General features: G+C 39.1%; 1 protein-coding gene across 1 annotated transcript in view; it reads right to left on the bottom strand.

Moving 5' to 3' along the window:
• Positions 1-8,901: 8,901 nt before the first annotated feature.
• Positions 8,902-22,191, bottom strand: part of Dhx15 (DEAH-box helicase 15) — a 39,459-nt gene continuing 26,169 nt past the window's right edge. Inside the window, exons 7-14 of the mRNA XM_008837327.1 lie at positions 19,004-19,090; positions 17,861-18,010; positions 17,374-17,482; positions 16,779-16,970; positions 13,955-14,077; positions 12,773-12,963; positions 11,068-11,237; positions 8,902-9,473 (exon numbers count right to left, since the gene is read on the bottom strand). Of these exons, the coding sequence (XP_008835549.1) occupies positions 9,356-9,473; positions 11,068-11,237; positions 12,773-12,963; positions 13,955-14,077; positions 16,779-16,970; positions 17,374-17,482; positions 17,861-18,010; positions 19,004-19,090 (1,140 nt within the window). The 3' untranslated portion in view covers positions 8,902-9,355. The remainder of the gene's footprint in view (positions 9,474-11,067; positions 11,238-12,772; positions 12,964-13,954; positions 14,078-16,778; positions 16,971-17,373; positions 17,483-17,860; positions 18,011-19,003; positions 19,091-22,191) is intronic.

Raw genomic sequence — 22,191 nt, forward strand, 5'->3', positions numbered from 1 at the left:
ACCTGTCTGAAAAGGTAAATTTAAAAAATTCCCCCACATACTTTTCACATACTTTTCAAATTACTTCTGAAATGCACCTTTAATCTTAGCACTTGGGAGGCAGAGGCCAGCTTGGTCCACACAGTGGGTTCCAGGCCTGCTGAACTACAGGGAAATCTTGTTTCAATGCCCCCCGATCCCCCAATTACATCCTACAAGGGCTAGAGAGAGAGATGGCTCAGCAGTTAAGGGCACTGGCTGCTCTTGAAGAGGACCAAGGTTTGGTTCCCAGCACCCATACAAAGGCTAACAACAGAATGTAACTCCAGTTCCAGGGGATCCAACACTCTCTTCTGGCCATCATGGGCACTGCATGTGGTACACATACATATATGCAGGCAGAACACTCATACACATTTTTTAAATGTTTTAATTACTTCCTAGATCTCACAAACACACAAAAAGGTACCGGTGCTCCTTTCCAATAGTAGTGAACAAGCTAAGGACCTGACCTGTGCCATCTGGATACTTTCTTTCCCTTTTCCTTTATGAGGGAAAGGCACTGTAGAACAAAACTGCTACATGCCACAGACCTGTCTTCTGTGCATCTCAGATCCTGCTCCTGATAATCAAAACTCCTTCTGGAGATGAAAAGGAACAAGCATGGTCTTTCCCTGGGAAGGTAGAACAGCACCGACTTTCCTTTCTAACACACACTTCTGCATTTGAATGCTTGTAATCAGAGGCTGACTTCAGTAGAACAGAATCTAAAATAAGCACCATCTCAAATGCTATCCCCAATTCTTTGAAACAATGTGGACTATCCATGAAAAGCTTGATTCCTTTCAGTTCTTCATACTCAGGGAAAGTACTGGAGAATGCCTCCAGTCACACACATAGGTGAAGTCAACTAAAAATCCTAAGAGCCCAGGAATGCCTCCAAGTCTCACCTCAGGTGAGTTCAACCAAGAATCCTAAGAGCACAGGAACTTCTGTGACCTCTGGGAAAATGGTCACAAGAAACATTTCACAATCCAAATGCTTTACTTGCCCTCACAAACTATTCACTGTGTTCTATTTGTAATGGTGGAAGAAGAAAAACTGTCACTTTGGGACTTCCTGGACCAGGTGTTGGGTGCTGGCCAAATGTTCTTTCATTCAGTGAATCCAACCACCCTGGCAATTATAATCAGTCCTCCCCTCTGCAAATGGGGAAGTAGTTCTGCAAAGCCACAAGCCCACCTCACTGTCAGAACAGCAACATGGCTAGATTTAAAGGCAGCTCAGCCTGCTCATGCATGCTCTACCCTTCACATTACATGCCTATCTCATCCCACTGCACCGGCATTAGTTTCTAGATTAACAAAAGAGCAGCCAAAGTTCTATCACCATCAATGAAAAGGGAGCCAGCCAAAACAAACCAGCAAGAAAGTTCTAGCAGTATAAAGATTTGCTGTAGTGAGGGAGGCAGTACATTAGAACTGAGTATGCCACAGTGAGGGTCAAGAAGATGGCTCCCCAGGTAAAGGCACCTCCTGTTAAACCTGACAACTTGAGTGCAACCTCCGGGATCCACATGGTAAGAGAGAACTGACTCTCACGGGTTTTCCTTAAATCTCCACATATGCCACGGGTATGGGAATGCAAAGGAGGTGTGCTAACCTAAGAAATCAATAATAAAGTAAGTTTGCTGAATAATTATTGGGCTTGGTGTTGTCCTGAAGACATGGTAACATGACATGGCCACGGCCCTGAAGGAAATCACAGGCTAGCAGAGGGCAATGGCTGTAAATCTGGTCTCTAAGTCCAGAGATGGAATAGAGAACAGAAATGATTCCAAGTCCTAAGAAAGGCGGTTTTATGTAAAGAAACCATGCAACGGTCACCTTGGAAGGTTTCCAGCCAACGAACTTTGCTAGAGATGAGCCACACCACTGCTCTATTAAGCACCTTCAGGAGGACTAGACTTCCAGGTATGCTGACACACGACTTTAATCCCTGCACTTAGGGAGAGTTCTCTGCACAGGGAGTCTCCAAAGACTACAAAAAGAATGACTGTACTGAAACCTCAACTAGAACCAGGCAGGCAGCACCAGTTATAAAACCACCTTAACTAAGCTTTGCAATGGAGGAGCCAGGACCCACAGTACAGGAAAATGCTTCATGCCTGCTTCTTGTGAATAGTGGACCAGTGAAGAAAATTAGATGCTGGGAATGGGCCTGGTGGAACTCACCTGCAATCCCAGCAGTGGAAAGAGGACTGCCTAAAATTAGATGCCAGCCAGGGGTAGAGAGCCAAGCCAATCTCAGAAATGAATTTTCCCAATAAAAACCCCATTAGATCCACCTTACCCATCACAAAGCTAGAGCAGTATCACGTGAGCATCATGACCTAAGAACCTAGCAGTTAACCAAGGACTCCAACCATCTATCAAGGCCGTGGGTAGTTAAGCTCACCCAGCATTATGCACAGGGAAAACAGCATCAAGTTGTCCAGAGTTGCTGATGATTGAGTGACCCTCAATTCCAGGTCTTCTGAAATAGGAGACATAATGCAGTCTACCCTGGAGTTATACATGAGGGTCAATTCTAATATGCTTCCGAGTTCCTGTAATCATTACTGCCACTGATCACCCCTCCACACCCCCTGCAATGCTGTTTTCTCTACTGACCAGTTTTTTTGTTGGTCAGATAAAATGTCACTATCAAGAGCTACCTGTACTATAAACTCTACTAAAAGGTACCAATCATTGCATTTCTCTGTAAGAAAACAACTGTGGGAAGTTTGGGCTTCAAGGGCTTTTCATTCTTTTATTATTTTTATTTTATGTGTGTGTATTGCTTGCATGTAGGTAAGTGCACCCATGTCATGCAATGCAATGCCCACGAAGGACAGAAGAGGCTGTTGGATCCCCTGGAACTGGAGTTATGGACAGTTGTTAGCTGCCACGTGGGTGCTGGGATTCGAACCCAGGTCTTCTGCAAGAACTGCCAGTGTTCTTACCTGCTGAGCCATCTCTCCAGCCCCTAATTTTTTATGAGTATTATGCCTGCCTACGTGCACCCATGTCATACAGTGCCTGCAGAGGACAGAGAGGGTGTTGGATCTCCTGGAACTGGAGTTATGGACAGTAGTTAGCTGCCACTGTAGGTGCTGGAATTCAAACCCAGGTCTTCTGCAAGAACAGCCAAGCGTTCCTAATCTCTGAGCCATCTCTCCAGTCCCCATCGATGAGATCTTAAATTCCCCTAAGTGTGACTCAACCCAACACTTTCCTAAAACATTAGAAGACTTTACGTAACAACCTGTCAGTGTAGCCATCTCATCTTAAAAGCATTCACATTCTTGCTCTCAGTGTTACCCAATGAAGCTTTTAAAAAGCGGCATTTGCCAGGTGTGGTGGCCCATGCGTTTGATCCCAGCGCTCAGGAGCCAGAGGCAGGTGAATCTCTGAGATCAAGGCCTGCCTAGTCTACATAAGTGAGTTCCAGGCCAGCTGGGGCTACAGGGAGACCCTGTCTCAAAAGGACCAAAAAAGAAGTTGCCTTTAAGGTAGGAGAGATGGCTCGTAGTTAACACCTTCTACTTTTGCAGAGGACATGAGTTCTGTTCCCAGCACCCATGCTTGGTGGCTCACAACCACCTGTCAATTCCAGTTCCTAGGGGTCTAACACCTTAGGCACCTGCACTCCCCGCCACACACACAAATTAAAAATAAAATTGTAGTAGCATTTCAAGTTTCTCCACTTTAAAAACCTTTTATCCAACAGTACCAGGTCAGGTAAGCAGTGACAGCATGATACAATGTGTACTAGCAAACTGAACACATGCCTATATAGCAGGGCAGCCCCAAGACCCAGACCTGTAACAGCAAATGACCTGGGTCATGCTGGCCTTCATGAAGGTAAGTCCATGCCCAACTTGTGTATAACCTGAAAATCTTATATGGGCTCTCTCATCATTAAATGGTTATTTGACAAGACTATCTCATAAGGACACACATAACACATGTGCAGACTGCCATCTGACACTTTTTGGCTTTGTGTCTATTGCCTCTACCTCAAACCTAAATTAGCTGCCTGGGCAAAACCCAAACAGCTAAATCAAAAGACCTAAGATTCACAATTCTAACCTACAGTGCATATTGTAACAAGCTTCAATTTGAAAGGGACCCTCAACTGAGGACTTGATGAATTGGTCTGAGGGCATGTCTGTGAGGGTATCTTCTTGATTTTTAACTTATGCAGGAGGGCCCACTAGACGGTGCTGTCCCTGGGCAGGTGGACCTGAGCAAGTGCAGTGAGCAAGCCAGGGGAAGCAATCCACCAAGCAGCGGCCTCTGTGGTCTCTGCCTCAGTCCCTGCCTGGAGCTCCTGTCCTGGTTTCCCTCCGGGGCATCCTGAAGCGGAAGCCTGAGACACTTCACTTCCCAAGTTTCTTTTGGTCCTGTTGTTTATCGCGACAGGGAAACAAACCAGGACAGTAGTCTGCACTTCGAAGTGCACTATCTAAACACCTTATTTTCTGGTCTCACCTACATACTAAAAATTTGAGATAAAAAAATAGGTAATTATGAAATTTGGCAAGGATACAGCATGACTGAAATAAAAATATTGCTCATCAAAGCAGTTTGAAAAAAAAGAAACTGGCAGTAAGAAAACCGAAGTTAAACATGCACTTACTGTATAATACAGCAATTTTCATTGAGTTTAACACAAGAGAAATAACGTACATCCACATAAACACCAATAAACAAATACCATTATTCATAAAAGACCAAATCTAGAGTCTACTTTTAACTAGTAAATATTAAGTAATGATAGGCAGTACTATTCAGCAATGAACAGATATTTGAAACATTTTGAGTCTTTAAAAGCATTATGTCAATCAAAGCAGCCAGCCATTAAGCACTGCATACAATTCCATTTATGACCTACCGTTAAAGGCAAAATTTGAAAACCACAAAGTACAATAGTTGACAAGCACTTGGAAGTTTTAAGGGCAATGAAAATGCTTGTGTTGGCTTGTGATCACTGCAATGTGCATTTCTCCAACTTTACCACTACATACCTAAAAAGGTATATAGTCTACTATTGTCAATTACACTTCAATAAAGCAGAATTTTTTGCAGGGAGGGGGTGTCTTTTTGAGACAGGGTCTCCCTGTAGCTCCAACTGGCTTGGAACTATGCAGACCAGACTGGCCTTGAACTCAAGAGAGCCACCTCCTAAGTGCTGGGATTAAAGGCATGTGCCACCACACCCAGCACATGAAGCAGAATTTTAAAAACCATCTCTGTCTCCATGATTCTTGGCCAGAATGCTATTAATCATCTAGGAAATTCTTAAAACCTATATAATTCTAATTGCTTAAGCCAACAAATTGCCACCTTTCCCATAAAAAAGGTTATTACTTAACTCTGTAATTACAAATGGCAGACCCCAAACCAGTTTTAAGTTTAATAATAATCTAAAAATTCTAGTAGGAAGCCCTCATAAAAATGTTTCTTTGTTTGAAATACCACAGGACATTCTGACCTGGCAAGAACCGGCTAGAGTCAAGAGCTGACCTAACCCAATGATCCATACCTGAGCTGGCCTCATATAATGCCTTTTGGAGCTGGTGCTTAATAAAATAAAATACTTCAGAGCACTTATCAAATCACAAGCTCTGGGAACAGCAATAACAAAATAAAACTGCCTCAGGAAGCAATGTTTTTAAAAAGTTACAAATTAGAGGCTGGGGAGATGGCTGCCAGTAAAGTGCCTGCACATCGAGCATGAGGACCCCAGTTTGGGTCTCCAGCATCCATGTAGAAACAGGCCATGGTGGCACCTACCTGCAACCTGGCTGCTGGGGGGCGGTGGGTGTCCAGGAAAGTAGACATGAGCTCCAGACTTCACTAGCCAGTCAGTCTGGGCATCAGCGAGCTCTGGGTTCACTGGAGACACCGTCTTAAACCAAGGGGGATGGCTTAGAGAAAGAGTACACACTGCTCTTGCTGGATTTGGGTGCCCAGTACCCACGTCAGGCTGCTCACAATCCCTTGTAACTCCAGATTCTGATGGAATCCCAAATCTTAGTAAGTTACATCTGTATCAGTGTTCTTCCTGTGTTTCTGATGGGCTCTCATCAATCTACTGTAGTCTAGAGCTGACATGTCTACATGAGTCCACGATAGCAATTTTCAAAGAGTGAACTGTATCTCCACAGTAATTTTCTTAAAGTGGACACTTGCTAAACTCCTGGGTTTGAGCCAATCAGTAATGTAACTAAGGTGAGGTGACTAGCCAGGACTAGTTTTGCTAGGTTTAATAGCCTGTTGGCATATGAAATTAAAGACACTGTAATTTAAGTTCTCAGTAAACATGTATGCCCTCTCTGCAATCTCTGGGACATCTCATAGGTACAGGCTTAAACACCTGCCCTCCTCCTCAAATGAGTCTCTTCCCACTTTCTCTTATTTCTTAAAAAAATGCCAAATAGAACCAATGTTTACACAATTATCTACCAAGCTTGTCAACTTTACTGTGATAAAAACTGCATTTTGGGGCTAGTGAGATGGCTCAGCACTTTCCAACAAGTCTAACGACCCGAGACCAGTCCCCACAGACCAAATGGTAGTAGAGAACCCATAACGTCAAACTGTCCTGACTGCCACACGCGGCACATGTTTAAAGACAAGAAAACCCAGTAACATACATTTTAAATTAATACTAATAAAAACTGCATGTGGATTAGAATCTGGGAGTGCTGGAAGACATTAAAACAGTCCTTTCTCACTCTTAATTTTTAAAAATGACTCATGAAAGCATTTAAAGGTGAGTGAAGTCTCCAACGTCAACACTGCTCAAGGACTGTGAAGGTCTTTTCTCAGCCTCGAAGACAAACTCTCGCGTAATAATTAGGTGCCTTAAATTTATAGCAGAATATGAGCCCAATGTGTACTGTGGTGTCTTGAAAGGTTAATGTAATCTTAACTTGCATTAACAGAAGTGAGGGCAGGCCTAGTCCTCTGGGAAATACAAGTTCAATTGCAGCCCGATGGCTTCCACCAAGGTGCTGACTGCTGTCCAAAGAGCACCTGGCAGAGGTCAACCAGCAATGTTCAAGTATCTAGAAACCACATCAAAGAAGAGGGGAAAACACAACTGACTACTGGGTCCAAAGAGTAAGAGAACGTGACCCTACAGCCATCAACTCAGTCTCATTTATGTCTGAAGAAAACATTAGAACCAAACTGTTACAGAAAATGATTTTTAGTCCAGCATTTCAGAACCTATCAGATGGCCTTCTGAGGTAACAAAATATTTTTCCTAAATATTCTAAACATAAGAGATGGCTATTAAAATTATTCCCAAGGGTACTTTATAAACCTTATGCCCTAGGACTCACATAGAAGCTGACCAGAACTTTTTCTTGATACTGGTTCAATTTCTCATGAATTTGTGTTGTTTCTTCAACTGTAACGGGCTATGTGTGTGACTCAAGTCTGAGAAAAAGGGTTTAATGCTTGGCACTCAGGAAAAAAAGGCAGAAAAGGTTGGTGGTAAAGTGGCTATTCTGAGTGTTAAGGAAAGACACGGGTCATTTTCAAAAAGACTTGCCAAATATTAGTGTGGAAAGGAATCTTAAAATCTGAATTTCTATTCTATAACATGGGATTAATTAATTATAACCAACTTGATGGGTTTTAATCAAAGTCCAGTGCTGAGCTGCTACATTATCTTCGCCTGTAAGTCTTAAACAGCTAGATTTGAGCAGATGTTGCCCGTCTAGTCAAACTAAAACTAAAGGCTATGTGGGTAAATACTAAGGAGGTCTTCTTCCCTTTATCCATTTCCAATGTATGGTCATCATTTCCATAAGGCAAACCGCCCTCATCATTCCAGGAAACTCAGAAACCATTTCGCAAAGAGAGCGTGAAATATTTCCCCAGAATGTAAATCAACCCATGGGAAAACTAGACACGTAAAGAACCACACTAAAGCTCCCAAACCAGCAGGCATCTTTTAGTAAGTGGTGCACTAAAAAGTATGTTAGAAGCCTGAAAGAGATATATACCAACAATATATTCCCCATACACACTTTAAAAAAATTAAATGCAGAAGGGAACACCCAACTATTAATTAACTGCAGTTAGTCTTCGATGAATAAATTATCTGCTGCAGAAATCTTTTGACTGCCACATGGAACATTTCATTTTCCATTCCAAGAAGACTAGTTCGTCTACTGCCTGTTAATACGAAGGTCAGACCCTCATTTTGACATACTATGCTTGCACACTGCATAAAACTTTCTACACTGAAAACAGTAAAATTAATGGAGAGCCACCACAACACAACTGTGTTCCTTTCTACCTAATACAAGTAAGTATGTTCCAAAGGCTAGAGTGCTTGTTCATCCGAGAATAGTAAGATCTAACTAACAAAATATGCTTAAACAAGGTAATAAATTACCAGTCTTATGAAATGAACTCTAAGAAAGATGAAAAGGCCATTCTTTCATTATTCTATCTCTGGGGAGCTAATTTCCAAAAATACTGTAGCCTACTTGGTTACACACTGATTAACCCAATAAGACATCATACTGCTCAAAAACACTGCTTTAGGGGGTGGAAACGGCTCAGTGGTCAAGAGCCACATACTGCTCTGCCAGAGGACCTGATTCCCAACACCCACGTCTGGCTACCTACAGCAGCCTATAACTCTTGCACTGAATTCACATGTGCACCTACACAGTTAAACAGTAAAATAAAATAATTTAAAAATGCTGCTTTACTAACTATGTAAGGATAACTCCTTCTGGATAAATGCTAAATATGTAATAACAGTATAATTACAATAAAAAGAAAACTCACCACACTTGAGAAAAAGCAACAATTATACTTGGAAACTAGAATAAAGATAACAAAGGACTTTGGCCAAAATTAGTATAAATAGACTTTATTGAAGTCAGTGCCTCTGTATGGAGACAGAAGATTGTGTCTACATAAGCACAAGTTGTAACATTTCACAACTTCTAAAAGGAATGTCAACAATTACAACGATCATGCATACCATGGTCGATAATCACATTTTAGAAGCATTTTCAACCATTTCTAAAGAAATGCTTGTAACATTGTTATATATAGAACTACTTTCAATAAACTGCAAAACATTGATCGACTTTTCCAGTATGAGCTACAGTGTCAACACAAAAGGGAGGCATAAATGTTTAATTTATGAAATCAGAATGGAATATTTACTGTAAAGAAAAATTAAAAAGCTTTCAAATAAAGGCCATTATTGAACCAACATGAAGGGCACAACTTGAACTGAGTTCATTCATCTTTTAAAGCTGTCCTCTGAATAGCTTCAGTTCTAAGCATTGAATTCAGTACTGTGAATATTCCTTGGATTGAAGTTTGGCAATAATGCGGTCCAACTGTCTCTTTGCTTCACACTGTGGGAAGTTGCTCATGTCGTAATATTGAGGGGCAATTTTCACCAACCTGACAGGAGGGAAAAAGTTAGCAAATCAACAGTCAACTTAAGTGTTAAAACTGCTAATAAGCGAGGCATTACTCATACTGACAAGCACCAATGTACAAATTTAAATCAATGATAAACATAAACATATCTTTATGAAACATCATTTTAAGAAATGTCAACTTGGCAAAATACAAATCTGCCTGAATTTAGCAATTTTGAAAGAGTGTCAAGATATACTAACATTAACACGAAAATAACACATAAAGCCGGGCGTGGTGGCCCATGCCTTTAGTCCCAGCACTTGGGAGGCAGCGGCAGATGAATCTCTGTGAGTTCAAAAGCCAGCCTGTTCTACAAAGCAAGTTCAAAAAGGACCAAAAAAAAGAGAAAAGAACACATAAAACCACCAAGTTCTTTAGAGTATTACTTTGACCTGCTTTGGAAGGGTTCTGGTAACAAGAACAACAATCTTGACAAATGACTGCATCTTCTCAATGAGCTAACTATAAATGTAACTGAACTCCAAAGCACTTTGCCAAAACCCATGTTTTACACAATGTATGTATGCATCAAGTCATAAAGCAGTGGTGAAAGAGGCTGCAAAGTATTAAACAACTGACACCATCTAACGTAAGTGCTTTCAATCCACCACTTGGCTAACATTTCCCAAAAATGGTAAAAAACCAACCAAACAAACAAAAAACAAGAACAGAGCCTGAGAGGGCCTGACGGGCCTCCCCCTGGCATAGGGGCTGAGACCTCAGCAGACTGCCTGAGAGCACTGGATCTGGCCATCATGTGATTGGGGGAGGGGGGTGAGGTTTCCAGAAGAGTAGCTGCCATTCTGTTAAAAACTGAGGCCATCTTGATCTACATAGTAAGTTCCAGGCTAGCTGGGACTACAGGGAGACCCTGTATCCAAAAAAACAAACAAACAAACAAAAATGAAGTCACTCCTAATTACAACTTTAAGAAGCTAATAAATTCACTAAGGATACAAAGATTTTTTTAAAATTTTATTTATTATTTTTATTTTATGTGTATGCGTGTATTGCCTTGCATGTAGGTAAGTGCACCTGTGTCATGTAATGCCCGCATGTCAGAAAAGGTTGTCGGTTCTCCTGGAACTGGAGTTACTTGGGCAGTTGTTAGCTGCCATGTGAGTGCTGGGATTCGAACCCTAGTCTTCTGCAAGAACAACCAGTGTTCTTAACTATTGAGCCATCTCTCCAGCCCCAAGATACAAAGATTTTCATCTTTGCATAACCAGAAAAAAAATCAATATGGAATAAACTACTTGTAATGGGACAAATAAAATCTCAAAAAAAAATTTTTTTCTGTAACCAGAGAATAGTATAGAGTATATTAGTTCAGCACAGCAGTAAGAGCGTGGCTCCCAATAAACTCCTAATGCCACTCCAACTCCCATCCTGCCCACACCTTTCGAAAGACTGAAAAGCAATCACATCATCCCATCATTCTCAGGTCGCCACACCCCTGGCTGAGAGGACGGTCAAATTCTGCAATGAGCAAAGAAAAGGCCATGCCACCTGCAACAGTCAGATTCTATTCAGCAATTACTAAAAAATCAACTGCAAACGTAAGTGTGCTTACCATTCTGGCTTGATGTCTGTACATGTCCGGATGTAATTCTTTGTTGTTAGCACAAACTCATTATAAAGCACCCATTCAGGCTTATGATCAAGAACAGTAGAAGGATGCAACTGAACCACCTGGTTATCTTTCACAGTTAAGTAATGCCCTGTTCTTTCTAAATGTGCCACCTGAAACCAAAACAGTAATAACAGTGCCTCGGTGAAGTCCTTACACAAAAGCATGCAACCCTCAAGTTTTGCTTTTATTCAGTAGCTACTCTTACTTATCACAGCTTCATAAAGGCGAGGATCTAATAAATTCAGCACTCAGGGAGACAGCTACTGTTTGTAAAGTCTACAAGCCAAGAATGGCTTATACACATTTATATGCTGGGGGGGGGGAATCAAAATACATCTTGTGAAATAGTCACACAAAACTCAACCTTCAGCACTCCTGTGTTCTACTTGAACATGGGCACGCTCATCTAAGCTGCTGCCATGCTACCAAGGCAAGCAGATTTAAGAAGCCATAAAAAAGATTTGATGAGTTCACACAACTGAATATTTACTTCTGTTCCGTTCTGACTGACTTGTTAGTAATGACAAGAGTCGTATACCAACTAGAGTAGACAGGCCGTGGTCACATTCATAAGGTTAAAAAAAAAACACATCTAATGTACAAAAGGAGCTGTAAGAAAAAGCACGGAAAGAGAACGTGTATGTCATTCTTTCTTCTTTTGCTTATTAAACACTTGGACTGGTGAGATCTAGCAATGCACAGTAATATTTGCTCTTTCCAGCTCTAGAACTCTGCATAAAGAAATGTGTGAATAATGAACTGAATATTTATACTGAATAGGAGCCAGATGCCCTTTTTGTGCAGCTTCCAACAGGAGACTTTCTGCTTGTTTTTGTAGACAGGATCTCTCTGTAGTCCCAGCTGGCCTATAACTCCTATATAGACCAGGCTAGCATGGATCCCAGGGAGATCCACCTGCCTCTGCCTCCAGAGTGTTGGCTTTAAAGGTGTGTGTCATGATACCTGGCAGGCTTGCTTTATTAACTCGTTTTCAAAAAACTCCTTAGACATTCTTAAACATACCTTGAGTCTTTTTCTTGGATATCAAAAGTAAATTTAAGCATATAACAAAAATAAGTTGTTATGTACTAGAATGTTTTGACTATATTATTCACTTGGCTCTAATACATTTAAGACCTTATAACAAAATTAAAATTTTTCCTAACAAGATGTGATGGCACACACCTGCAACCCCAGCACTTGGGCAGAGGAACAAAAAATTTAAAGCCAACCAGGGTTACTGTAATCTTTTCTCACCCACTTTTCCTGTCCATTTTAATTGTGTTATAATCTATTTACAGCTAATACCAAGATTTAGGGAAACCTTAAAACACCAATCAAAAATCAAGGGATGAAATTCACATCGGTAACTGACTGTATCCACTTGTTCTAAAAGCTTTCAGTAACAAAAACATACTTCTAACCTTGTTACTGAATAAAAAGGACTTTTAATTTTTTCATTTAGGGTACTAACTTACTACTCATTAGATATAATTCTGAATATACTAATTCAAAGAAACTAGGTTAATTTTTACAGGCATTCTTTAGTCTCACTTTTGTATTTATATAGATCCAAAGAAGTATACTGGAAATCATCAAATAATGCATGGTCACATAATTATGCATTCTTTAAATATGTATTTACCTGCATAAAATACCCAGTAACCAAAGCTTTTCTTATATTAATGTAATAGTCCCTGCTTGTAAAGTCAGTACTTCGACGAGGCAAATTAAATCTGTCCATAATTCGTGATAGCTGTTGGCGTACATTGTCTGCAGACATCAGGGACCGGTAGTTAATGAAGTTGTCATAACACCACTGAACCGATTCATGGTCTAAAAAGTTGGAGGGAAGGAGAAAAAAAGGAACCATGAATCATCCACACAGTAGAAAAATTTCTAATTTAAAAGGAAAGTTTTTATATAGAAAAAGCTACAGGGCTGGAGAGATGCCTGGACAGGAAAAATGTATTGCTACTGCACAGTTGGGTTCTGAGCACTCACAATGGTAGGCTTGCCCTGCATGCCAGCAATAAAGGATCTGATGCCTCTGGCAATAAAGTACCTGCATGCCTGTCATATAAGCCACATGTAATTAAAAATAAAACAATCTTGCCAGGCATAGTGGCATGCACCTTTAGTCTCAGCACTCAGGAGGCAGAGGCAGGCAGATCTCCAAGTACAAGGCCAGCCTGGTCTATACAGTGAGTTCAGGCCAACTGGGGCTACAGGGACACCCTGCCTCAAAAAGACACCTTGCCCAAAAAGATACTAGCTACCGGTGATTCCTTGAACCAACCAAACATCTTTCAAGTAGGAGCTCAAACTGTATTATCAGGGAGAAAGAACCCATTTAGAATACCTTTAAAGAAAACATCTCAAAAATAGTCACAAACAGAAATCAGCATTTGCTTCATAGATCCTTTGGTAAGTAAGTTAGTTTTGGTACTGAAACTTTAAGTAAAAAAAAAAAAGCTACAGTAATGATTCTATAAAATACAAATTATTGGAAAATGTACAATATACGGAAATAAAACAGAAGGACACCATTATTTATAATTAGTGGCAAACTTAAAAGTTTTTCATTTGACCACATTCTCTTTTTCAAGTTTTCTTATTACTGCCCCTCTCTCTTGAATATAAACCTAAACAATCCCCAAAGACTGGCAATTCTATTTTAAATGCTAGTCAGGAGTTTTTCAAAGTACCTCTGGGTTTCTAATGTAATGTTGTCAAAGATAATAAATGAAAGGGAGATGAAGGAACATCTTGTATGCTGCAAGTGACATTTAGACAAAAGAGTGCCTTCAATCTAATTTACACTTACTTTGTTTAAAAGCATGGTAGACATTCAGCAGTGTCAGATGATCTCCATCTATGTGGGCAAATCTCATCTTGGCCTCATCTGCAGCTTTCTTGGCCTCCGTGGGGCGAACAAAACACTGTGGGACTAAACAAGGTTGGTATGGGCCCAACACAAACGCCCATATCGATGAGTCACGCATTCACAGATAGAGGAACAAGGCCTAGCTAGGTCAGTTCACAGAGCATAGGGCAGGGCAGGATGGCCTCCAACTGCATCTTGGACTGTTTACTACCTTGATTTGGTACATCACCTAACCACATCTGTAAGACAAGAGGGTTTCAAAGCTACAGAGTACCTGATTATTTTAACTAGATCTAAAAGTAGGCATCAAAACAGCTATTCTGAAGGCCATCAAGTTACTAGAAAGCTCAACTTATTTCAGAAACCAGTGCTGATAGCTCTACCAATAACCAGAATTATGGTATCAATAGCCTTTTAATTAACTGAAAATTTTCAAAAGGCCATCCATTCAACCCACTGAATGGCTGAAGTTGGGGAGCTATACTCGCCCACTGCAGAACTAAAACAACTTTGCAACCAGTCTACTGCCACATTTCTATTAAAATTATTTCCCTAAATCTGTGGCTATTACCAACTGGTGGGTATCACTATTAGCACCGGTAAGGAAAAGCATATGTAAATAAACAAAAAAAAAAGAGAGAGAAAAAAAAATCTTGGGTTTGATGATAGCAGTAGTGGTGGAAGGTTAAATTGCCTTAAATTCAAGAAGGCTGGAATATTCAGCCTAGTGTTGTAATGTTTTAATTAAAAAAAAAAAAAATCAGTAAATGAAGCCCCAAGTTTAAAAATAAAAACTTGCATGAATCAAACCCTCTAAATAAAAACAAATCCAGTATTTAAAAAGTCGACAGTCTGAAACAGTTGATATTTCAACGGTCATCAAAATATGGAACTACAATAGTTTAGAGCCTCAATATTAATTCACAAACTTTTAGTTGTTACAAAGTGCACACTACATTTTTTGAAGTACAACTTTAGCAATTCCATAGTTGTTTTTTAAAAGGCAGTATCAAAATAAAATACTTAACAAGCTTGGGACTTTTCAACATGCTTTGAAGCTCTTATAACCTTTTGAATAAAAAAACTCATGAATTATCAGTTTGGACAGAAGATAATGGGAATACTCAGCATGAGAGAAATACAGTATCCAAATCCTCTTTCCCATACAGTTTCCCCTTAAAGATGCCAAAGCAGCCAAATAAAGAAGGATCCCAGTAATGCTGCTTCATCGAATTGAAGGTAACAGAAACTTCTCACAGCTGTAAATGTTAACATGAAGGAGGCACCAGAGTTAAATGGGAATTAGGAGGGCCCCATAAGGCCTCTAATTTGCAACTCAGAATTCCTGAAACTAAGTAGCAAACAAAGCTTCACAAACTGTCTTTGGTTCATGATGTCTTACTCTGTATTTTAACTTTTCCCACAAATGTTCTGTTTAAAAGACACTGCAAGTAAATGCTTAGTCTTCTGTCTGATATTCTAAAGAAAACCACCAGTAACCATTTTCCTTAACTCTTATTACAAGTAAGATTGAGTGAGACATAGCTAAAGTTTCAAAATCTCATCACAATGACATACTGTAAACAGCTAATACTCTACTCAAACAGCAGTATTATATACTATGTCTGATTTGAGAACCTACAGGAATCAAATCTGGGCAGGTATGTCAAAACACACAGTTAACTCTTGCCCCACTTTCTACAGGAACTAAGATCTTGGGAAAAATACAACTGGGAGAATCTACTAAAACACGGAAGCAAGGCAGACAACAACCTACCACCACCTCCGCAATGAGACTATAGTTTAATTAAAGTGTTGACGCTGCCCTGCCCATCTGCTCTGAGTCTGATCAGTCATAACTCTGCAAGAAAACATTTAACTACTTCTTAATAAGTCCCACCATTAGAATATACATCTAAACTCTGCCATAATTTCAGAACTAAAGATTTTACTTTAATTCCACAGATTTTGAATTATTTATAACATTAAGTATTCAAGACCAATAAACCACTCTGCAATAAGTCAGTTCTCCCCAGTACTGAAACTAGCAGCATACAATAATCAGTAAACTTATTTTCTATGTTTTAGCTTTAAAAATCATTTGCAGTATTGCTTCTCCTTTCTAGAAAATCTAATTTCTAAATTAGATGAAGTTTTACTGCCACTAAGAAACAGCACTATTTTCCTCAACTTGACAGTCTACTTTTCAGAAATTATCAAGTTTGTGAGTATTTCTTTAACCAAGTCTTTCTCTGCCATTGTAAAAGAATCCAAAAATCAGATTTTGATTTTTAAATTCAAAATTATACATTGCTTCTATGTGACACTAAATTAGAAACGCATGTATGACTATCAATGAAATATACATACATGTTGGAAAGGCTCATTTGAAATGTAACACAGGCTCACTGAGTGTTTTTAAGTACTAGAACCAAGTTCTTGTACTTTCAATAAACCTCAGGAAAAGCACTGATGGATCTATTAAGAAATTCAATTACAACTGCTTACATGCTTATTCTTAGTGCAATTTCTATTTGTACTCAAAAGAGCCAGTGCTTTACTGTATTTTGTGCAAACGACCTTACTTCTGTAAGAGCTATTACCATTATGAAGCTATTTACAAGGTGTTTAGGAAGCAAAGTGAGTTCCTTAACCATCTATAAAATGCACTATCATACTATTTTTTAAAAAAACATACAAAGTGAAGTCCACCCAAACTTTGAAGAGCTGGGCTTTTTTTTTTTAGTTCCTTTCCCTCTATTACCTGACAACATAGCAGTAATAGATAGGACCTCATTAGAACAGTTGTAGTCACAACTTGCAATAACCATTTTAGCGAGCTGTGGATCGAGAGGAAACTCTGCCATCATGGATCCCAATTCAGTCAGATCTCCATCATCATTTAAAGCAGCCAAATAATTCAAAAGTTCTAGGGCTCTCATCAGAGTTTCAGGAGCTAGGGGGAAAAAGGCAATCTATTAAATAAATTGTCTTAAGCAAGCAAAAATGTGACAAGGTGTAAACTATAAGCAATCTCATTTTCTTTCCTATTTTGGACCCAATTCAAAACTCAAAGTTACTAATACTAACACAGCAAACAATGAATCACTTTACAAAACTGTAAAAATTTCCTGTACTTAAATGGTTTTCAAGATAGGCATAATGGCATGCATGTGTAATTCCAGTATTTAGGAGACAGAGGCTGAAGGACCTCTGAGGTGGAGGCTAGCCTGCCTGGTCTATATAACTGAGTTCTACCCAGGCCAATTGGGGCAACAGGGAGACATGTCTCAAAAAAAAAAAAAAAAAAAAAAAAAAGAAAAAGAAAAGAGAAAAAAAAATTCAGTAGTGGGTCATACCTGGTGGATCCATAAAATCGAAATGCACCAAATCATCAATACCAAGTTTCTTCAACTGTAATACAACTGATCCTAAATTAGAGCGCAAAATCTCAGGATAGGTGTTATCCTAGTAAAAGCAAAAGTATGTGTTACATTAAACATTACCTTAATTCTCCCTATGAGGCAAGGAATGCCTCCTTAACCTCCTGCTTTGGCATTACTTCCTCTATGTCATTGTTTCAAGGGAGAAAATGCTTGAGAACTGTACTAGAGAGAAATCAGGCACTTCACCAACTACTTTTATACTACAAATTTTGGTGGTAGTTGCCACAAAAAAAAAGTTAGAAATACAAAAGATTCATTGGTAGAGTCACACCATTAATCTCATTCAGGATAAAGCTAGAGTTTAAGGTCCTTTAAAAACAAGACAAAGGAAGCTATTTTTCTTCAAATAAAACACTCAAATTCACCTTTAAAACACACAAAGCACAGTAATACTCCTTACCTGCATTTCTGTTTTATAAGCTTTCTCTGTGTAGAGCCTGAAGCATTTCCCAGGTCTGGTACGTCCAGCTCGACCTGCTCTTTGTTGAGCTGAAGCTTTGCTGATAGCTGTCACCAAGAGAGACTCAACTCTGATTCTAGGATTATATACCTATTAGAATGTAAACAATGTATGACTCTTTGTTCAACTATATGCAAAACTAAATCTAATACAAGTACCCAAAGCCTACAATTAATGCCAGAATAAACAAAGTAGTATGTGTTGCTGGCCACTAATCAGTTACTGCAATGAGAATTTGTTAGCTCATCACCTACTTTCTTTCAGACATTCAGACTAACATTCCACACAGATGGCTTACCCTCCTAACTTAGTGGTTTTTGTTTAAATTCCTGCCAACTTCAATACTTGATATTAAGAAAGGGGACTAAGTACAATTAAGAAGTCAGTTACATGCTTTCACTGTTAATAGGAAGCTTCCATTAATAACATATCTAAAAGGTAGTCCACATCCAAAATGTCTGAAAAAATATTTTAACAGCTTCACTTAATAAAAATGATTGCTGTTCATCACTGTTAACCTACAATACCATTTTATTCCAACAGTATGCCCAGTAATAGTGACTGATCTACATAAGAATACTCCTTTCAAGCCAGGTGTGGTGGCTCATGCCTTTAATCCCAGCACTTGGGAGGCAGAGGCAAGCAGATCTCTCTGTGAGTTCAAGGCCAGCCTGGTCTACATAGCAAGTTCTAGGTCAGCTGGGGCTACAGGGAGAGCCTATCTCAAAAACACCAAAAAAAGAATACTCCTTTCACCTTATGTGAGCACACAGGCCAAAACCACTGCCACTGTACATTGATGGAACACAAAAGTGACCTTAAATTGGAGGCTGCGGGTAGTGTGGCCTGGATTAAATCCTAAACACTGCATTAATTTCTGAGTGCTAACACAAGGTTCACCTACTAGAAATCTGGAAATGAAATAAGGAAAACTAAGTAACTGAAACTACTGTAAGTAGTCTTTGCAAATTTCTCCACTTTAAAAACCTCTTACCCAACAATGGCGACAGGTCAGGTAAGCGTACCAGAACATAGACTAAATGCTGCCAGGGTCATAGTAATTTATTTTGTAAAAATAATTACCTTTTGTTTTGCAAATCCAGGATCAATCACAAACACCACACCATCTATTGTCAAAGATGTTTCTGCAATGTTAGTTGACACAACTACCTATTCAGAAAGAAGTATACAAAACCTTTACACATCAAGCAAATTAACAAGACATTTAAGGCTAGCCACAGTCCCAAACAATATGACTTTTGAACCAGATATAAGGATTTCTCTCTTCAGTAACTAAATTTCAATTTAGATGCCAATAGCAAGTTCTTTTACAAAAATAGCCACCTTACACTACACAAATAGTAATATAGCATCAAAAGCATCTTCTGATAAGCAAAGCATAGCTTATAGAATTTTAGAATGAATTATTTATTTCTTGAATTTACCATGAAATATTTAAAGATCACTGTGTCCCCAAGTAACTAAAACCCAGGAAAAGCAGGGTTGTTTATGGGGGTGGGGGTAGACAGCTAAGTTTTCTGCACAAAATAGTATGCATACATATGACTCTCCAACAATTTTATAAAAGTTCATGATTCTGGGGCTGGAGAGATGGCTCAATGGTTAAGAGCACGGCTGCTCTTGCAAGGGACCCCAGGTTTGATTCCCAGCATCCACATGGTGGCTAACAACCATCTGTAACTCCAGTTCAGGGGAATCCAACACCTTCTTCTGACCTCCTTGAGCACTGTACGACACAAGTGCACTTACACACATGCAGGCATTACATTACACACATAAAATAAAAAATAACAGGTGATAATGAAACGTTAGGCACATCCTTAGAAGTGTGGTTTGGGGTTTTTTCCTAGTGACTGAAAAAACGAATTGGTTAAGTGGCTTGAGCTTTAAGGTTAACACTTCAAAAAAATATAATCTGCTAAAGTGACCAAGTCCACCACCAAAAGGGGAGGATTCTAAAACCATGAGAGGTAGGTTTAGAAAAGGACCAAATTCCATATTAGACTTAATTATTAAACCAGGAAGAACAATACTAGATGCAGGTCAAGTACATACACATACATAATAAAAATGAATATGAATGGGACTAAGTTTATAAAAGCTACTTTGGAACCTCAGCAGTCAGGAGAAGCAAGCACTAAATAAGAGCTTAATGTAAATTAAATGGTTTACCATCCAATTAGAATCTAGTGAGCAGACAAACTGATCCTGACTTTGTCAAGGGATTTACATAGAACCACTGGGAATGTGAAATAGTGTTCAAAAATAGCTTTGTGCCAGGTTTGGTGGCACATGCCTTAAGCCCAGCAGAGACAGGCAGATCTATGTGTTCAAGGCCAGCCTGGTCTACATGGGGAGTTCCAGGTCAGATGAGACTGCAAAGTGTTCAAATCTCACTGATCCAAATAACCCCACGTACAGAGTAAGTTGGAATCTGTCAAATTTTGCTACAATTTTCTCCTCAATAATTTGGCTTTTCATGGCACCAATTTTTGTTTAGTTCAATTACTCCACTTCAAAATAGTACATCTCAGGTATAATTCAGGCACAACTTGATAACTCTTTAGTCATAATAACTATTTAGGTTAAATGAATTTGGAATTTTCAGTCACCAGAACATGGAGACTAGGTGTATGTTGGGAGAAGGGTTTCCTACAATTCGAAGATAATTTTTACTTGTACAAATAATGAATCAAAAGCTCTAATCACAAGGGGCCACAAACCGTTCTAACTGAGCACTCTGCACTGAGCTTTAATGAGTAAACTTGCAGGATAAATAACAAAGAGAGCCCAGCTATTTGCATGTACAGAATTAATGAAAACTAAGCTATTTTTGCTCAGCATGGCGGCTCACACTTATAATCCCAGCACTCAGGAGGCTAAAGCAAGACGATTAATTATTAAGGCCAGTCTGGGCTATATTGTCAGTTTCAGACCAGCCTGAGCTATACAGTAAGATTTTATGTAAAATAATTTTTTTTTTAAATATGAAAAACCAAGTAACAAAAACTCCTTTAAAATTAAATAATCATACCAACAAAAAGAAATGACCTGAGGAATTTAAATAAGCATAAAACAAAAATCCTATCAAAGCTTTCAGCTTAGTCAAATAGTTTAAACTTCAAAAAATACCAAGACAGATAAAAATAGCCTTATCTAAATATGTTTTATACGCTCAACTGTTAAATAGTGTACTGTTAGTGCTATATTCATAAAATGTAAACCTTTAACAAGTTCACACTAGCAAGCTACTGTGTGTTTCACATAAATCAAACTACATAATCTATTTTACATAATCTAATAGAGTAAGAACAGTAATTAAGACACTGCTTTACAATAGCTATTCAAATGTAAAACTATACAGAATTGTTAATTTTTAATATTGAATATGGTAATCAAAAACATTTATAGTAATCTAAGTGTTCCTACATAAATAATGAATACCATAAACAGTGACCAGTTAACACTTCTGAAAGCAAATTTCATTTTAGTAAATGAAATTTACTAACTGGCAAGAACATAAGCCTTGGTCATTACTCCCTTCCAAATGCAAAGGTATTAGAGAAGTTATAGCACTTTAAACAAAACCAAGAAAATAGCAATTGAATGGCAGTTCTTCCAACACCCACCTATTCTTCTCCCCTTCCCATTACCAGCCAGTCCTCTTTCCAGCTCTAAAAGGCCCCAATACTTTTTACCCACTAACTTATCAGTTCTCGGACAGAGCATGTTTCCCCATCTCCATCCCACCTCACGCCAGGTAGATGATGCTGATGCTCCTGTATAAATCAACTTGGACTAAACATTCTGGGTCTGAGTATTCTTCTGTAATCTGAATGGCAAACCAACTGCCAAGAAACTCATTCTTCATTCCACCTGGGGCGATCCCTGGGAAAGTGGTCATCTCAACCTCTAAGATAAGCTAGTGCCAAGAGATTATATGATTCTTCAGCAGTAGCTGAACGAGACACCATCAATGGTGTCATGGCCCCTTGCTTTTATAAAAGTCCAGGATGAGGGGATGAGGAGGAAGGCCCACAGAATATAACCATATTCGTTGCATTAATACACAGAACAAAACAAAATACTCTGAAAACCTACAAGGCTGGCAAGATGGTTCAATGGGTAAAGGTGCTTGCTGCCAAGCACAAGGATCCTTAGTTTGATCCCCAAGACCCATATGGAGAACAGATTCCTGTAGGCTGTCTTCTGAACCCCGCACCACCAAGATAACTAACAATGTTCAGACA

This window comes from Nannospalax galili, unplaced genomic scaffold (genome assembly GCF_000622305.1).
Source record: "Nannospalax galili isolate Female #2095 unplaced genomic scaffold, S.galili_v1.0 scaffold777, whole genome shotgun sequence".
NCBI classification, from domain to species: domain Eukaryota; kingdom Metazoa; phylum Chordata; class Mammalia; order Rodentia; family Spalacidae; genus Nannospalax; species Nannospalax galili.